This window comes from Natrix helvetica (genome assembly GCF_964273705.1).
Source record: "Natrix helvetica genome assembly, chromosome: 6".
Lineage (NCBI taxonomy): Eukaryota > Metazoa > Chordata > Lepidosauria > Squamata > Natricidae > Natrix > Natrix helvetica.
The window spans coordinates 5,370,680-5,389,830 of NC_138553.1; the positions used below are offsets into that span (position 1 = coordinate 5,370,680).

Consider the following 19,151-nt stretch of genomic DNA (forward strand, 5'->3'; position numbering starts at 1 on the left):
AAAATCACTTGGTGTAGGATGCAAGGTTCCTTGTCAAAGCAGGGGGTTGGACTAGAAGACCTCCAAGGTCCCTTCCAACTCTGTTATTCTATTTTACTCTACTATACTCTTCTACTCCTATCCTATCCTATCTTACTCTACTCTACTCTACTCTACTCTACTCTACTCTACTCTACTCTACTCCTATTCCTATTCCTATTCTATTCTATTCTATTCTATTCTATTCTATTCTATTCTATTCTATTCTATTCTATTCTACTCTAATTCACCATAGTGGTTATCAATTACCAAGACTTGACAAATGCTTTAATGGACAACTGTTTATTTATTACTCTATACAAACATAACAAATAAACATTTTTAATGGGGAAAAAAATCCCCCAATCCATATTCACAACTCAAAAGCACCACAATCCAGTTTTTCTAGCCATTGAAGGAAAACCAACGGATACAGGAGATAAGGTGAAATTACAGTTATTTGAAGGAATCCCACATGCAGAGTCAAAGTTCTTGGTTTTTTTTTTTAAGCAGAGGGCGAGTCTGAAGATTTGCAAAATCTGGGGAAGGGAAAGAACTTTTGGGAAACGAAATGTGGGCGCTGAGATTTTTTTTCTAGTGAGAAAAATCTGCATGGATGTTTTCAGAAGATTGGTGTGCAAAGTAGAAACTAGCAAGGGGCACCTTTGACATATATTCTGTGAAATTTGAAGTAGAGTGGACATAGCCTCTCTAAGCAGTTTTACGGAGTCAGCCTCTTGCCCCCCCCCCCCCCGCAACAATCTGGGTCCTCATTTTACCCACCTCGGAAGGATGGATGGCTGAGTCAATCTTGAGCCGGTCAGGATCGAACTGCTGGCAGTCGGCAGAATTCGCCTGCAATACTGCATTCTAACCATTGCGCCACCAGATAGATGATAGATAGCAATAGCGCTCAGACTTACGGTATGTACCGCTTCACAGTACTTTACAGCCCTCTCTAAGCGGTTTACGGAGTCACCCTCTTGCCCCCCCCAACAATCCAGGTCCTCATTTTGCAGACGGATGGAAGGCAGAGTCAACCTTGATCTGGTGACAATCGAACTACTGGCATTTGGCAGGATTAGTCGGCCAGACTGCATTCTAACCTCTGCGCCACCATGGTTCTAATAATTATGGTGTTTTAAAATAGAGTCTTTGGATTTTTAATAAAACAAAATAGGTAATGTTGGCCACCAGGCATTTACAGCTGGTCCTCCACTTACGACCACAACGGAGCCCCAAATTTCTGTCGCCGAACGAGACAGCTATTAAGTTAGTTTTCTCCCATTTTACCACCTTTCTTGCCACTGTTGTTAAGTGAATGGCTGCAGCTGCTAAGTTAGTCACACGGTTGTTAAGTGAGTCAGCTTTCCCCCTTATTTTGCTTGTCAGAAGGTCGCAAAAGGGGATCATGTGGACCCCCGGGACACTGCAACCGTCATTAGTATGAACCAGTTGCCAAGTGTCTGAATTTTGAACGGTCACTAAATGAGCTGTTGTAAGTTTGAGGACAACCTCTATGCTATCTCCCGTGGGACTGTATTTCATAAATGCCATCATTCTGAATCGTCTCGTGCAGAAGAAGACATGACAGATTATAGGTAGTCCTCGACTTACGACCCACATTTGAGCCCAAAATTTCCATTGCTACGTAAGACAGCTGTTAGGTGAGTTTTGCCCCATTTTACGACCTTTTTTTTTGCCACAGCCGTTAAGGGGAATCTTGCAGTTGTTAAGTGAATCAGGCTTCCCGTTGACTTTGTCGCAAAAAATTATCTTCGACACTGCAACCGTCATAAGTACGTGCCATTGCCAAGCACCGGAATTTGGGTCAGGGGGGGGGGCTGCAGGGGTGGTAAGTGTGAGCGTCGGTCATGTCACTTTTTTCAGTGTCGTCGTAACTTCGAACGGTCGCTAAACAAACGGTTGTAAGTCGAGGAGCATCTGTAGCATCCTTGGTCTGCAAACTCTTGGAGAAATGTTACACAAAGATCTCCCAGCAACTGAGGTCGGAATTATAACCGAGAAGGATAATAGGTTACAGCATGTCAAAATTCTACAGTAGTCATCGAGCTCCGAGGAGAAAGAGGGAATGGAGCTGGCAGAGAGAGAGAGAGACGGAGGTGGAGCCTGGGCTGTCAATCAGCCCTCCGATGGAGAGTCAACAACCCCCAGGTCTGGAGGTGGCTGATGAGGAAGAGGAAGAACAGCTGGGTCCAATGCCTGAAACGTGGATGTGCAGAAGGCAGAGGAGAGGAGAGCAGTGGAAATCTATGGGCCAGTCCTTGGGAAGGAAGAGCCTCTGCTGCTAGCGAACCCCACCCTAGCTCTGGGGATAAAAGGCAGGAGGCGGAGATGAATAGATGTGGCAGACGACTATTCATCTTCCGGACGGACGGACGGACTTGTTACCCCGAGAGAGAAACTTTTTACCGCGGCTGCCGTCACTCCTAATAAAGAAATCTTTTGAGTTCACTGCAGAGGGTTTGTTGTGTTTGGGCAGCTAGGCCAAAACAAGGAGTCACATCAAGTCTTCTTCTCAAAGCCGGTCTTTCCGTCCTCCTGGCTGCCCGGTGAACGAGAAGACAGGGTGTGCAAGGATCTCACCAATATTTGCACTCTCACAACTCGCAAGTTCTAGAGGAGGGAATACGTAGTCGCAAAACCAGCAGTGGCTTTCATGTCCCCCCCGGCTGGATTGGCTTCCCCAGGTGCTTAAGGAGGCCTCTTTTGTAGCTCGTTCTTCAGGAGAGCAATTTCTCCATGATGGGGTTGGTGAAGGAAAAAGTCCTGAACATGTTCTGGTCCATACTGTTGATGAGGGTCCGGTCTCCGACGGAGAGGCGAGGCTTTTCGTTGAGAAATTCCTTGTCGAAGTTGCTGCAGTCGCCTGGCGATTTCTTTCAAGGAGAGAGAGAGAGGGAGAGAAAAGTGGAATTAGACCCAGGCAAAGGAGAAAAGTCCTCTCCAGCAGCCAATAAAGAGGGAGATTAATCTGAAAATGAAGCCTCTGAGCTTTTTATTTTTTTTTTAAAGACAGGACTGGAAAAAGGGCAGTAACCCGAGCCCTTGCCATATAATTTCTGAGGAGAAATGGAGAAAGTCCTCCACTGTGAGAACTTTAGAAAGAAGATGCAGCCACTCTAGGAATGCAAAGAATACACTAGAGTAGAGTAGAATAGAATAGAGTAGAGTAGAAATAGAATATAGAGAAGAATGGAGAATAGAATATAGAGTAGAGTAGAAATAGAATAGAATATAGAGAAGAATAGAGAATAGAATATAGAGTAGAGTAGACATAAAATAAAATATAGAGAAGAACAGAGAATAGTAGAGTAGAAATAGAATAGAATATAGAGAAGAATAGAGAATAGAATATAGAGTAGAGTAGAAATAGAATAGAATATACAGAAGAATAGAGAATAGACTATAGAGTAGAGTAGAGTAGAAATAGAATAGAATAGAATAGAATAGGAGTGGGGACGTGGTGGCTCAGTGGCTAAGATGCTGAGCGTGTCGATCAGAAAGGTCGGCAGCTCGGCGGTTCAAATCTCTAGCACCGCGGAACTGAGTGAGCTCCTGTTACTTGTCTCAGCTTCTGCCAACCAGTGTGGGAAAGATTATGTGATACCCAGAATGGTCAATAAAGATGATAGAACTGGCAAGAATAGCCAGGTATTAATGGACCTCATGGGAGAAACAAAAAATTATAGATCAAGAAATTGATCTACTGTATAATTGGAAGCCTTTTGTGTACTTTTTGCAAGAGATGAGAGGGGGAATCAAATTTTGACTTATGAATTGGATGATTGTTAGCATTTAAAAAGAGGAAAAATATTTTTTTAAAATGTAGTTCCTCCTTTCTTTTGGGGGAAATTGACATTTTATTATAGTTTTAAACTCAGAATAGAAAGTAAGCCTTTTTTAATATCCTTGGAAAAAGAAACTGGAAGTCATTAATGGTATAGATTTACATTTTTCTTTCTATTTAGTTTATACTTCTTCACACTTTATCATTTCTCTTGACTGTCAATTTGTGCTGGGTTTTTTTATGTGTATGTTTTGTAAAATGTAATAAAATTATTTGAAACTTCTCCTCCCTCCCCCCCCCCCAAAAAAGAGAGCATTTCCTGAAAGTAAGTGGCATGTGGCAGGGTTCACATATATGATTGGGCTGCATTTTAAAAAAAACAAATTTAAAGTTTTAAAGAAAATATTTAATTTTAATTTAATTATATATTTTTTAAAAAATAAACAGGTAAAGAATTGTTCCCCTGTTTTGGAGAGAGGGTGACAAGTCAGAAGAGTCAAAATTAGGCATTTTCCAAATTTTTGGCATGCCAAGACCAACATGTTCACCATCCCTGCATTGGCACAATCAAGTGGCATGCACATAGAAGCCACTCTCACACATCCACACAACTGGCTGCATTTGCAGATACTTACCCTGGTTATTAAATTCTCATGTTGTGGGTTTGCATTAAAAAAAACACATAGGTGAGCTGGGTTTGCAGTTAGAGAAAAATTTACCAAAGTTAACTAAACTTAGCGCATTGTGTGTGAAGGTATCTGCTAGGACCTGATTTAATGTGGCTAAGCCAACTGTATGACTTGTATGAATTTGCACCCAAAACTCCCCTACCCCTGGGTACTAAACACCTTTTTAGGAATGTCCCAAAAGTGCTATTTCAAGAGGCAACTGGACTTTGTTTGTTTTTACTTGAAAATGTTTCACTTCTCATCCGAGAAGCTTCTTCGGTTCAGAACTGGAGAAGCTTCTTGGATGGAAGCGAAATGTCTTCAAGGAAAACAAAGTAAGTCCAGTTGCCTTTTGAAAAAAAAAAGCACCTTTGGGACAACCATGACCTGGATGACTGAGGATCTCCATAGACATATGACTGGGAATGGTACTTTTTAAAGCATTGGATGTATTTATATTGTACTAGCCGATAAACGGGCATTGCCTGGGTATTTATTGATAGCGGGGAAATGTCCGTATCAAACATAATTTCTCATGTTGGATTTTCCCCCCTTATCAGAGGGAGCCCCCTTGTGGAGTACTGTGAAGCTGTTACCATGGCAATTCCACTGCGCTGTACAGTAGAAGCCATTTTAGGGCAGTACAGTAGAATTCATTTTAAGGCACAACAGGCTATATCTCAACAGAAGACAAGGTGGAAATTGAATGAAGAAAGATCATTGTTATGTGTAAGTAAAATATGAACGTTGTCTATAATTATAAGCAAGCTTGTACAATTAATATGATCCTAAATAAGCTAACATAATTATAAATAGGTTTATAATTAGTATGTGTATTGTATCACTATCAGTATATCTGTTATTTTTTTTCTTGTGTATAATGAAATGCCCGGACAATACACTGTCTTCAAAGTATTAATATATAAATAAACTTGACTTTAAAAAAAAAAGAAATGTTGTATTTCCTGTTCCTGTTGGATTTTACACTCTCTAACAAAATGGTTATTGTGGTTGTAAGTGGAGAACTGCCTGTCCTTTTTTCAGCACTGTTGTAACATCAAATGCTTGCTAAATGAATGGTTGTTAAGTCGAGAACTACCTGTAATTGGGATAGGGGCTATCATCTGGATGGAATAAACACACAAATAAATGAAATTAAAGTAACTGTAGCTTCAGGAAGTTATTCAGAGCAAAGAAGAGAGTCAAAGAAACAATTCTCACCACGATAGGCCTGAAAGGCGGGTCGATTTCTTTTCTTTCCAAAGCTTCCCAAGTGATTTCTTGAAAGAAGGCGTGCTGTCGAATATTCCCTCTCGCTCCCAACCGCCTCTCTGGCTCTCGAACAAAAAGCTAGAAATCGAAAGATCCCAGCGTTCAGAAAACGGATAAAGTTGACATGAAGGCAGAGGTGGTATTCAGCCAGTTCTGACCGGTTCTGGAGAACCGGTAGCGGAAATTTTGAGTAGTTCGGAGAATGTGAAAATACCACCTCTGGCTGGCCTCGCCCCATCTCTTCTCTGCCTCCCGAGTCCCAGCTGATCGGCTGGGTCTTCTTCTGTTGCCCTGCACAGGAGAACGGAGCTGGAAAGCAGGTTTAGTGGGGTGGGGAGCAGAGGTTGGTTCCTACTGGTTCCAACCGGTTCGGACAAGTAGGTAGTAACTCAGTCGGCCACGCCCCATAGGCGCTGCCATCTTGTTTTTTTACTACTGCCCATGCGCATCCCGTACCAGCAGTAACAGAAGCCGGAGTCCACTCCTGGGGGGGAGGCAATGCGGATTTTACAATATCTTTGCTTTGGAGTGGGGTGGAACTGGAGATTTTACAGTATCCTTCCGCCACCAAGCCATGCCACGCAGGCAAGCCACGCCACGCCCACCAAGCCACGCCCACAGAGCCAGTAGTAAAAGTTTTGAATCCAACCACTGCATTAAGGGTCTGTGCAACATTTGCTCCCTCCTAGCAAATGTATTTAAAGGTGACCAAAACTGGATGGGAAATTCACTGTTTTCCCTGAAAACTGAAACTACAGGTAGCTCTCGACTTACGACTTACGATCACAGTTGAGCCCAAAATTTCCGTTGTAGAGCGAGACATTTGTTAAGTGAGTTTTGCTGTTCTTCTCTGCACTCTCAACATCTTTTTTTTAAATATTATGGCGATCAAAACTGGATGGGAAATTCAAACTGGAAACACCCCTCTTCTGGTATAATGGACTCTCCCAACCTCACCTTTACTAAGAGGTCCCTCGCAATTTTGTCAAGCCAGCGGGGGTAGAATGGGCTGTCCATGCGGATGGACTGGAAGAGCTGTTCTTCATCCTGGCCATGGAAGGGGGACTGGCCAATCAGCATCTCGTACAGAAGGACCCCAAAGGACCACCAATCAACGGCCATGTTGTATTTCTGCCCAAGAAGAATCTGCCAGGGGAAGGGCAGGGGGAGTTGAAAAAAAAGAAAAAGGAAGCTTAGAGGTTAGAAGGATGGACACTTTAATACAGGAAGTCCTCAACATACGGCCACAATTGGGCTCAATATTTCTGCTGCTAAGCAAGACAACTGCTCAGTGAATTTTGCCCCCTTTTACGACCTTTCTTGCCACTGTTCTAAAATGAATCCCTGCTGTCCTTAAGTTAGTAACGTGGTTGTTAAGTGGATTTTAAGGGAACTGATGTGATTCACTTAACAACGGCAGCAAGAAAGGTCTTAAAATGGGGCAAAACTCACTGAGCCACTGTTGTGCTTAGGAATGGAAATTTTTAATTGTAGTCGTACGTCGAGGACTACCTCTATAGACTGCAATGCTGGATTTACCAGTGGTGATGCTGGACGGACCACAAACCACGCCTGCTCTCCAATTTGTCCAAATCTTGCAGTTTTTCAGGTGTGAACAATTAAATTTTGCAGGGTCTCTGGAAAAATGCTGAATTCAGCAAGACCTTCATCAAAATCTCCTGAGCTTTCAGTAACATCACTTAAGACAAATGGCTCAAATTTTGTAGGATTCTCGAACTCTTTCTTTCTCCTCCTGATTCTTTCTGCATCTCACATTCTGAATTATGGCCAGAATAAATTTAACAGAATTGGAAGGGGCCTTAGGTCTTCTCGTCCAACCCACTGCTTGAGCAGGAAATCCTATACTATTCTGGACAAATTGTCTCTTCTTAAACACCAAGTTATATAATTATTGTACATTGTGTACTAAGCCCTTAATCATTTTGCGTTGTTCCCAAGAACGATGGGGCATGTTTTGCAACATAGAACATGTTAAGCCTGCAGCCATCTCTTCTTTTGCATCTTTGGCCTGCCATATTATTCTACTATGCATTTTCTATTGTGGGAAAATGAGAGGGGGGATTGTAAAGAGTTAGATGCCATGTAGCCATAACAACATTCTTTCTAGAAAGCCAAGGTCATCCTTTGTCTTCGTACCTCTGCACCTAACCGGAACTGGATGGGTGTAACTCCCAGCATGGCAGTGGAAGGTTGGACCATGTGATGGACTTGTGGGAGGGGGGCAAGATCTTGAACTTTCAGAAGGGTGGGGAAAACCGGGAAGCTTTCAGGTTCAAGTTTTCCCAGGTGTGTCACCATGGCTCTCTTAATAAATTGCAACTTTGAGCAATACTTTGCCTTGGACTCTGCTTTACTTTTGGATGCTATTTGGAACCCTGACAACCCAGAGTTGGAAGGGACTTTGGAGGTCTTCTAGTCCAACCCACTGCTTGAGCAGGATACCTTATACCATTCCGGGCAAACTGTTATCCAATCTCTTCTTAAAAACTTCCAGTGATGAAACTCCCACAACTTCTGCAAACAAGCCATTCCATTGATTAATTGTTCTAGCTGTCAGGAAGTTTCTCCTTATTGTTCTGGGAATTGTTCTGCCCATGCGCAGAACTCCAAAAAACGAAGTTGGTAGCGGCGACGGCGGCAACCGGAGAACCAGTTCGGTGGCATGGCGTGGCCAGCCTGGGTCGCTGCCAGTTCTGCAACCCAGCCTGGCATACCACTACTGGTTCGGCTGAACCAATCCAAACCGGTAGGAACCCACCTCTGGTTGCTTGTCTCCTTGATTAGTTTCCATCCATTGCTTCTTGTGCTGCCTGCAGATGCTTTGGCTGGCCCCAGAGTGGGGTGGGAATGGAGATTTTGCAGTATTCTTCCCCTGCCACGCCCACCAAGCCACGCCCACCAAGCCACACCCACCAAGCCACACCCACCAAGCCACACCATGCCCACCGAGCCACGCCCACGGAACCGATAGTAAAAAAAATTGAATTTCACCACTGCCGTAGCCCCTTCTCTTCGCTAGACTAGACATATTCAATTCCAGGAACGGTTCTTTATATGTCCTTTTCTTTTGGATGAACAAAGGCCCACCTACCTCGGGGGCAATATAATCGGGCGTCCCACAGAAGGTGCTGGTTTTAGCATCACCTAACATGTTCTCTTTGCACATTCCAAAATCAGCAATCTTGATGTGGCCCTCTTTGTCAAGGAGAACATTATCAAGCTTGAGATCTCTGAAAGAGGAAGAAAAGTTAGATCTATTCCTTCAAATGTCCCTTTTTTTGGGGGGGGGGGTAATTTAAGATAGTCTTCTTCAATCTCCCAATCCAGAAGTCGGTAACCTGTGGCTCTGGAGCCACATGTGGCTCTTCCATCCCTCTGCTGCAGCTCCCTGTCGCCGGTTGGCGCCACAGTTGATAGGGCTTTCAGTTAGGACAGGTAGAGGAAAAAGGAGACTCTATGGTTGGGGAACTAGACTTCCAGTTGGCAGAGGAAAAAGGACACCGCGCTAGGAAGAGACTCTATGGTGAGGAAACCGGGCTTCTGGTCGGCTCCACAATTGAATGGGGGGCTTCCAGTTAGGACCTTTGTGACTCTTTGAGTGTTTAAGGTTGCCGACCCCTTCCCCAATCCATTGCATCTCCCAGTCCCTGCTCCAAAAATCTATTTATTTACTTAATTTATATCCCACCTTTAGTCATTTTTTTTGTACATAGAGTGATATCTCAGTACTCATCATTAATGCTTTCGGGAGGCGTGATGAGTACCAAAAATGATGAGTACCAAACCATTTTTTCCCATAAGGAATAAGGTAGTGAGTCACTGACAAGTTGTAGCTTGTGCATTGAGTATTAAACAAACAATAAGTACCTAGACAAACTTTTTGTGTCAAAATCCATTGAGGACCAAATTCAATGACTTCAAAGCAGTTGAGTACCAAGGTAGCATTGTAACTCAAGGCGGAGAACGTACAGAATACAAGTAACCCTTAACTTAAAACTATTCGTTTAATGACCATTCAAAGTTGCAGAGTCACTGAAAAAAAGTGACTTATGGCCGTTTTCCCACCCTTACGACTGCTGCAGCATTCCCCCCTTCCCCCGTGGTCAGGTGATCCAAGTTTGGCCAACGACGAGAACAACCTGCGCAGAAGCTTCAAAAGTTCTCTGCCCCCTGATCTTTTATTTGGAAATGGCAAAAATTCAGGATTAAAAATAATAATAACCCCTACCTGTATATGATGCCTTTGGAATGAAGGAACTGCAGCCCACAAATAATTTCAGCAGCATAGAACCTATAAAATGGGGGGAGACATTTCTCTTATCACAACAAGAACCAGAGAAGGATTTTGCTGGGTGGCTCAGATGATATGAACGATGATATTTCATTATAATTATTAATAATAAGGTCTGTTATCGTTTCTATTTGTCTACTCAATCTATGAAAGCACAATAGACAGCCCAAGCAAAGAAACCCAAACAACATTCCAACCAAAACTGATAGGACAAACCAATAGAATATAAATTGAAAGTAAAGCCCATTTCCCTACTAGCCCTGATGATGTTACCTAGTTGGGTAATGAAACGTCTGCAAGAAAACAACCAATCTCAGAGAGCACCAAGGACCCCACAATTCAACCAGAGGTGAGTTCCTACCAGTTTGTACCAGTTCAGACGAGTAGGTAGTAACTTGGCCGGACACCCGCCCAAACTGGTTCTATCCTAGGGACCGACATCTTGATTTTCTGTTCTGCACATGGGCAGAACAATCTTCATGGAAAATTTATTTATTTATTTTTCCTGTTCTAATGTTGTGCGTATGCGCAGATCGTTTTAGGTGCAAATGGGCGGAACCGGTAGTAATGCCGGCAGGAACCCACCCCTGAGCTACAAATACTATTGATAGAAGAGTTTGGCAAAACCAGGCCCGCCTCACCTTGCTCGGTCCATTTCAAATTTGTGGCAGTTCTGAATATGGAACATCAGATCTCCCCCGTTGAGGTACTCCATTAGAAAGAAGAGGTTCTCCTAGCAAGGGTCAAAAGAATGACCATTAGTACTTGGGCAACAGCTTTGGAGCAAGGGTGTCAAAATCAAGGGCCCCTGGGCCAGATTTGGCCTGTGGGGTGCTTAAATCCGGCCCATTGAGCTGGCCTGGAAATATTAAAGGATCGGCCCGCGGTGCCTCTGGCTGCTAAAATGGGCCGTGTGCGCCCCTGCGCCTCGTTTTCACTCTCGATGGCCTCCTGCAGCTCTCTGCTGGCGAAAAATGGCCCCCAAATGCCTGAAAACAAGCCCTCAAATGGGTTAAAATGGACCCCAAAATAGCCAAGAAGACGGGCCAAAAATGGGGCCGCATGCCCCAAAATGGCCCAAAACATGCCTGAAAATGGACCAATAACGGGACCCCAAACGGCTCGAAAACAGACCCAAAATCCACCCCCAAACGGCCCAGAAAATGGTGCCGCACATCCAAAAACGGGCCAAAACCTGCCCAAAAATGGGCTGAAAACTGGCCAAAAACGGGGCCAATAACGGGGCCCATTTTCAGCTGGCAGAGTGCTGCAGGAGGCAGCCGTCCCCCGTCCCCTCTTCCCCTCTTCCCCCCCTCCCGGCCCGCAGAGGAGAACTACAATGCTGATCCAGTCCTTGAAGAAATCCAGTTTGACACCCCTTCTTCAGAGGCAGTAGCTGTACGATTTGGACAGAGGTGGGTTCCTACTGGTTTGGCCCAGTTCGGCTGAGTAAATAGTAACTCATTCGGACATTTGCCCGAGCCGGTTCTATCTTTGGTGCCGCTAACTTAATTTTGGGTTCTTCCACATGCGCAGAACAATCTTCATTACAAAAATGACATTTTCTGGCGTTCATGCGAGCAAAGCAAGCACACGCAAAAGAATTTGTGCGCCAAACCAGAAGTAATTCCGGCAGCAACCCATCCCTGGATTTGGACAAAGCAGTTGCTTGATTCATGTATCTTTTTAACCTTAGTTTGGAAAGTGCAGAAGACGTGGGTGAGAAATGGGTGCTCCCAAGCCAGCGAGAGGACGCGCTTCTCCACCATGGTACATTCGACGTCATCGTCCATCAAAACCACCTCCTTCTTCAGGGCTTTCATGGCGAAAAACTGGCTTGTGGTTTTGAGTTCGACGAGGAAAACCTGGAGCAAAAAATTACACCAAGGAGCAGGTTAGACAAGCAGAAACATAAACATCGGAAAGTAATTCACACACGTACGGCCCTGAGGGCATTGCAATGAGGGTTTGCAATCAGTTGTGGATCTGTACGTACCCCTATGTTAGGTCTACAGGTACTCCTCGACATACGGCCGAAATTACCATGGCACTGAAAAAAGTGACTTATGAGCGTTTTCTACATGACGGTCGTAGCATCCCTCGTGGTCACGTAATCAAAATTCAGATGCAACTGACAACGGACTCATAGTTATGACATTTGCAGTGTCAAGGGGTCATGTGACCACCTTTTGCGACTGTCTTGTCAAGCAAAGTCAAGGGGAAGCCAGAGTCGCTTAATAATCACACACTATCTTTACAACTGCAGTGATCCAGGTGGCCAGAAAGGTTGTACAATGGAGCAAAACTCAATTAACAACTCTCTCTTAGCAATCGTGTTTGTAAGTCCACTGTGGGCTCCGTTTGTGTTTGTGTGTCTGTATTTAGCAGCTGAGCCAAATTATTTCCGGGCCAGGAATAATTCGTTTGGAACCATGGCAATAGTGGACATTTTGTATATCTCACCTCAACTCTGAGGTTATGAGAGAGCTGGCTTCCCACTGGCAGAAAATTTGGCTTCGCCTGGTTCCTATTTCAGAGGGTCTTTTCAGTGCAACAGAGGAATGGTGGCTTAGCAGCTCTCCAGCTACCCCTCCATTACTAGCTTTTCAAGAGTGAAGGAAATGAGGACCGGGGAGTGGAAAGGACAGGACGATGAAGATGACTGCGTCATTTAAAAATCAACTTTTTTTCCTCTTCTCTTCCTCACCATCGCCTTACCTTGCCAAAACTTCCTTTCCCCAGTGTTCTGTGCAAGTAAAAATCGTCGACGGTTAACTTGGGCAATTCTGCTTGAATGTCTTTCCTCAATTCCGGTGGAGAATCAGAAACTGGGGTCTCATTTGCTGGTGATTCCCAGGAAATTCCTTGTGGTTCTATAAAAGATTCCAGGCCATTCGTGTTGAAATATTCTCATTTAAAAACAACAACAACAACAACCTTCATTCTACCCTTTAAGTCAGAATCATACAACATGACACTACAGAAGGAGTCTCTAAACTTGGTAACTTTAAGAGTTGTGGACTTCAGTTCCCAGAATTCCTCAGTCCATCATGCTGGCTTCCTGGGTATATGTGTTTGTGTGTGTGTGTGTGATTTAATTAAAGTCAACACCAGTTATACCGGTAGTCTTTGACTTACAATTGTTCATTTAGCAGCCGTTCGAAGTTACAACACTGAAAAAGGGGTCTTATGACCATTTTTCACACTTACGATGCTTGCAGCATCCCCGTGGCCGTGTGAATCAAAATTCGGACGCTTGGCAACAAACTCATATTTATGACGGTCGCAGTGTTCCCGGGGTGATCCCCTTTTGACCAGCAAAGTAAACAGGAAATTTTCTGAACAGGATTCACTTAACAACCGTGTTACCGTACTAACTTAGGAATTGCAGTGATCCGCTTAACAAAGTTCGTAAAACGGGGCAAAACTCACTGACACACTTCTCGCTTAGCAACAGAAATGTTGGGCTCAATTGTGGTGGTATGTCGAGGAGGACTACCTGTATAGCCCAGAGGTAAGGAAAAATTCTACTAAGTGTTGTGGCCCGCCAGCAGCCAGCGAAGCTGGTTGCAGACTCAGGGCCGTTCAACAGTTATCGGCTGCCTTCGGAGTCAGAAGAGAAGGGAACAGCTAAGAAACAAGGACTGACTCAGGAGTAAAGGCACAGGTGTACGGTGAATGGCCCCTCCCCTAGGGAATAAGGAGGAGCGAAAGGGGAGTGGAGTTTGCAGGAGACAATCAGTTCAATGCATGAGGGGGAAGATCTGTTCCTGACTTCTTGCCAAGGAATTGCTGCTACAGCTTGGAGTTTAGAAGATATCGGCCTGGCAACTCTCCAAGCCTGACAAAGTTCTGTAGTTGTGAAATCTCATGAAAGACTGCTTGCCAGGACTTTGCTTTATTTAGCCTAAATAAAAGAGGTTTTATTGGGACGAGGAGTCGGCTTCATGGTCTTGGGAAGCCTCGGTCAGACCACTAACTAGGAAAACGTATTAATAAAATGAAATACCCTTTCTGCCTGTTGGGGGCGCAGAAGGGCTGAGCGGTTCCTCTTTCACACAGGAGATTTCAACTGGTCCTTCTCGCAAAATTCGCTCCGAATCACGCAGACTTCGGGCCTGAGTCAACACAGAACATACAAAGGGTGGGAAAAAAAAACAGAATACATCCATGCAACATGTTGGGTGCCCTCACACAGAGATGGGGCAGGCATGAATCGGAAGAACCTACCGATCAGCAAGCCAAGGATAGAAGAGAACATTTCTACCTTTTGATGCAACTCTTGAACCCGTGTCCAAGAGATGGGAGATCCAAAAACAAGACACCAATTTGCAAATTTGCATCCAATTTACGGAAGGCGAAGTTTATGTTTTGAAGTCCAATAGCAATAGCCGTGGTACTTAATTTACTGTACCGCTTCACCATGCTTTAGTTTAAAGCCCTTTCTAAGCATTATTTAAGTCTAAGTACTACAGCTATTGCTATTGGACTTCAACTCCCAGAATTCCCTAGCCAAATGCTTTTATTTATTTATTTTTTGGCCTCTGCTAGGGGAATCTGTTGCTCAGAGCAGGGGTCGGCAAAATTAAACACTCAAAGAGCCCTTTGGACCCGTTTCCCACAGAAAAGAAAACACCAGGAGCCACAAGTGTCCCTAACCGGAAGCCCCCTGTTCAATTCTGGAGCTGACCGGAAGTTCAGTTCCCCCACCATAGAGTCTCCTCCTAGCGCGGCGTACTTTTCCCTCTACCTGTCCTAACCGAAAGCCCCATCAATTGTGGAGACAACTGGAAAACCCTCCCCTTGCCATAGAGTCTTCTCCTGGCGCACTGTGCTTCTCTCCCCCCTTGCCCCACTGGAAGCTCCTCTCAAAATTGTGGCGCCGACCTGTGACGGAGCTGCAGCAGAGGGAGGAAAGAGCCACAAGCGGCTCCAGAGCCGCACTTTGCTGCCCAGAGGATCATGTCAACTATGGACAACTCAGTGACTGCGAATGAAGATATTCTTCAATTTGTTTCCCTCCCGTCCATCTTTCTTGACGAAAACGACCCTAAGGGCGTCCCGCTTACTCACTTGTTGCCTGCTCTCAATCAGCGCCAAGGCTTCCGCCATGAGCTTCTGGTTCACCCCGCAAAGATTCGCCACTTTGGTCTGGCACTTGTGGTGGACATTCATCGTGCAGGCTGCAAGGCAGAGACCAAGTCACCGGTCAGACCAGAGGTGAAATGCTAGCGGTTCGGACCGGATCGCCTGAACCAGTAGTAAAAATGCTACTGGTTCGCCCGAACCGGTAGTAAAAAAAATGCTTCCGGTTCGGGAGAAACAGTTTTTCCGATGATCAGTTGTGACGCGCGATTTATATTAGCTAGAAAGCAGGACTTCCTGCTTTATAGCTAATCTAAATCGCGTGGCGCAGCAGATTTCCCCCGCTTGCTGTTCACTTATCTTTGCAGGCGCGCTTGGTCGCAGGCTCCACCCACTCACCAGGCGTCATTTTGACGCTCTACGCATGCACGCGCTTGCATTGATACCGTACCGGTAGCAAATGTTTCACCCCTGGGTCAGACCTCCGGCTTTGAAACTGCTTGTTAGGCATGTGGGGTGTTCTTTTGCCCCAAAGTGAAAATATTTCTTTTCATTGCTTCGATTTTTCTAACATTTTATTGCTAAATGGTTCACTGCCTTGATAGGACATAAACATTGGCAAATTTTGGATTAAGAGATGGGGAGGGGGAAAGGAGATGGGGAGGGAAAGAGGCTCCTATAGACAGTCCTTGATTTACAATGGTTTGTTTAGTGACCAAAGTTACAACGGCACTGAAAAAAAGGAACTTGTGGACGTTTTTCACACTTAACGACTGTTGCAGCATTCCTGGTCACGTGTTCAAAATTCGGACGCTTGGCCACTGGCATGTACTTACGACGGTTGCATTTTCCCGGGGGTCATGTGATCCTCCTTTGGTGACCTTCTGACCAGCAAAATCGATGGGGAATCGCTTAAAAACTGTGTTACTCATTGAACAGCTACCGTGATTTAAAAGTAATTTAATAACGGTGGCAAGAAAGGTTGTAAAATGGGGCTAAACTGACTCTAACCGATGTCTCGCTTAGCAATTTTAGAAATTGTGGTTGTACGTCAAGTACTATTTACAGTGGGGCTGAAATGATCCCCTGCTTATCTCCAAAGCCCAGGCGATCCCATCTCACCGTCGCATTTTAAGCCCTGCCGTGCCAGTCCCCAGAGCAGCGTTCCACAATGGTCACAGAAGGTGGGGCTTTTATAATTGTACACCTTGAAGCGGTGGGGCATGTCGATCTTAAACCTTTCCTTGTGGAACTGGAAGAGAAAGAAGGAGAAATGAGATGTAACACGTTCCTGTAGCTTTGAAGTGGTAGCTGTGATTTCACATTGTTGTATATAATCCAATCCCCCTGCTCGAGCAGCAGGGGTGAATGGCTGCCAACATTACTGCCCATTTGGTGTGCAAATTTTTTTACACATGCGTGCTTGCTTTGCTCGCGTGCACGCCAAAAGCACATTCCGTGAGTGTGCACATTTGCACCTAAAAAGGTCTGCAAAAGGGGTCCCAGTTCCAAACTGGTAGTGAAGATAAGAGAAACCCATTACTGGAGGAAGGCCACAGGTGGACAATAAATGGCCCCTCCCCTAGGGAATAAAAGAGGAGCGAAAGGGGAGTGGAGTTTGCAGGAGATCATTAGTTCGCTTAATTGGTTCATGACTCTCTGAGGCTCCTTGCCAAGTTCTGCAGATATTGGCCTGGCAGCTCTCCAAGCCAGATAAGGTCTGTGACTGCAAATCCTCCCTTGAAAGACTTTGCTGGATGTGAATGATAGGAATTCACAGTAACTTAATAAAAAGGTTTTTTTTTTGGGTCAGGACAAGGAGTCTCCTTTATGGTTTGGGGAAGCCTAGGTCACAACATCAAGTTGTAAAAGTAACACAACCCCCAACCTACCATAGTTTCTCTACTATTAATAGCCGATCCGGTACACTTTGCGATGACTTTGTCAATACACTTCTTGTGAATTGCCGCATTGCATTCTGGAGGAAAATGAGACCCTTTTCACTAAAAAAAAGTTTTACAGCTGACACAGAAAGACAACACAAATTATACTCTTTTACACAAGATTGGACAGAAATACAGCACGACGGGCAAAGGAAACAATTTAGTTTGGTCCCAATCAGGAGTGGCCGCTGGTTTTGGACAACAAAAGCAAAGATGTTTCTAAAAAAACAGGCAGAGGTTTTGATGGTGCCCTCCTGTTCTCTCTCTTAACTTTTCTTAACATATCCAGCTGAATCCCTGGGCCGTCCGGCGGGGCACTCAATAGGAGGAGCCATCAAAACAGTTCCTTTCCCCTTCTTCTCAGAGATATTCATTCAAATCCTCCTTGAAAACCATTTGTCTGAAATAGCAGAGGCTTTCCAGTTGGAGCAGGGGGTTGGACTAGAAGACCTCCAAGGTCCCATCCAACTTTGTTCTTCTGTGTGTGTTTCCCCCCCCAAGTTCAGCCTTGCATAAAAATTTGCCTCTAGAACTAGTTCAGAGGGCAGATCTGGCAGCTAAAAAAATAGGGAATTTGGTGTTTGTCTGATTGTGTGTGTATGTGTGTAGGATTCCCAGCTTCTCCAGTCTCAGGAGCAGCCACTGGGGCTCTGCTAAATTCCACCCAGGATTTTCATCCGTGATGTGATGGTAGGAGAACATGAGTCCATCTTTACAGTTAGTCCTGATATTGAATTAATTAATTGTGTCGGTTAAATCTAATTTTAAGCAAGGTTTTCTTTTCATTCTTTTTGGGAGCGCAAATCCCAGCATGTACTCAAATTATGATTGTCAATCTGAAAAGAAGGTTGAGTTATTGTAAAGTTCAGCTTTCTAAGGGCAGAAAACGGCACCTCATAACTCTGTATTTTGACCAATAGAGAAAACAGAACGTTCCAATTCAACCATAAAATATTTTCTCCCTGGATTCTGGATTCTTATTCTTGAGACTAATTTTTCTTCCTTGAAAACCGTAAGAAAAACAGAAAAATTTTAAATGTCTGTTTTCTTTCTCACTGATTGACAATGACTTGGAAACAAACTAGATTGTGAGAATGGTGAAAATATGAGCAGGGTCGTAAGACTTAAAAAAACCCCACTTAAACATTTTTTTTAAAAACTACATGTTTTGTTTCCATACAGAGATTGTTGTGATGATTAAATTACTTTTTCATTCTTAGGCTTTTCAGCAGAATATCAAGAACTATTGCAGTGTTATGATAACCATCAACATATAATAATATACTGAAAGATCTTACGCCTGCACTGATAACCTTGCTTGTTAAGGCCCCTGGAATAAAAAGGAAAGGAAACTAGTATTAATATAAAACAGTTTTCAAACCAGGCCTGCGTTTGAGAAAAATGACTTTTTAAAAAATCAATAAGGGCCGCGGTTCCTACTCAGGCTTATTGAATTTAACTTGAGTTAAAAAAATAAATTTGATTCAGAGGATCAAAAGTCCTGCCGCATCTGAAAAAGGCAGAATTATCCAATCCAAAAAACAAAAAAAAAACCTCAAACTGAATCAAAACCAATTTTGATGACACAGTTCAACTTTCTAAATCTTAGTTGGCCCATCAGATTAGGAAACCAAATTGGATTGGATCAAATCTGGATCAAAGGAGGACTCCCAAGTGACATGTTTTTGAACGTCAAAGGGAATTAGTCTGATTTTTCAAACTCAAAAATTTGGAATGTCAAAAGCTCTTGGTAGGAAGCTGCGGAACTCAAGCATTCTGATCAGCCAAGTGATGCTATTGAGGTCTAGTCTAAAGCTCTTGCGGTTTGGATGGGGATGAAGATGCTTCAACTCAACCCAAGTAAAACTCAGTATCTATTAATACATGATTCTTCCAGGGCTGGAGAAGTCTCCATCTGCGTCTGATGTTTCTTCTTCCTACAACCATAGAAACGTTTGACCAATGGATCTTCAACAGCTCTGAAAAAGAAGCTGTATATCTCAATCCCTGTGATGACTTGGGATCTCATCGTTGGGCCTGGG

General features: G+C 44.1%; 1 protein-coding gene across 3 annotated transcripts in view; it reads right to left on the bottom strand.

The window, feature by feature from the left end:
• Positions 1 to 325: 325 nt before the first annotated feature.
• PRKCQ (protein kinase C theta) overlaps positions 326 to 19,151 on the bottom strand; it is a 43,592-nt gene continuing 24,766 nt past the window's right edge. For all 3 annotated transcript variants that reach the window (XM_081957136.1, XM_081957137.1, XM_081957138.1), the window contains 13 exons: positions 18,408 to 18,439; positions 17,059 to 17,144; positions 16,289 to 16,418; positions 15,155 to 15,264; positions 14,091 to 14,199; positions 12,800 to 12,954; positions 11,773 to 11,946; positions 10,723 to 10,814; positions 10,019 to 10,081; positions 8,882 to 9,020; positions 6,727 to 6,915; positions 5,719 to 5,847; positions 326 to 2,918 (listed from right to left, as the gene is read on the bottom strand). In XM_081957136.1, the coding sequence (XP_081813262.1) occupies positions 2,763 to 2,918; positions 5,719 to 5,847; positions 6,727 to 6,915; positions 8,882 to 9,020; positions 10,019 to 10,081; positions 10,723 to 10,814; positions 11,773 to 11,946; positions 12,800 to 12,954; positions 14,091 to 14,199; positions 15,155 to 15,264; positions 16,289 to 16,418; positions 17,059 to 17,144; positions 18,408 to 18,439 (1,564 nt within the window). In that variant the 3' untranslated portion in view covers positions 326 to 2,762. The remainder of the gene's footprint in view (positions 2,919 to 5,718; positions 5,848 to 6,726; positions 6,916 to 8,881; positions 9,021 to 10,018; positions 10,082 to 10,722; positions 10,815 to 11,772; positions 11,947 to 12,799; positions 12,955 to 14,090; positions 14,200 to 15,154; positions 15,265 to 16,288; positions 16,419 to 17,058; positions 17,145 to 18,407; positions 18,440 to 19,151) is intronic.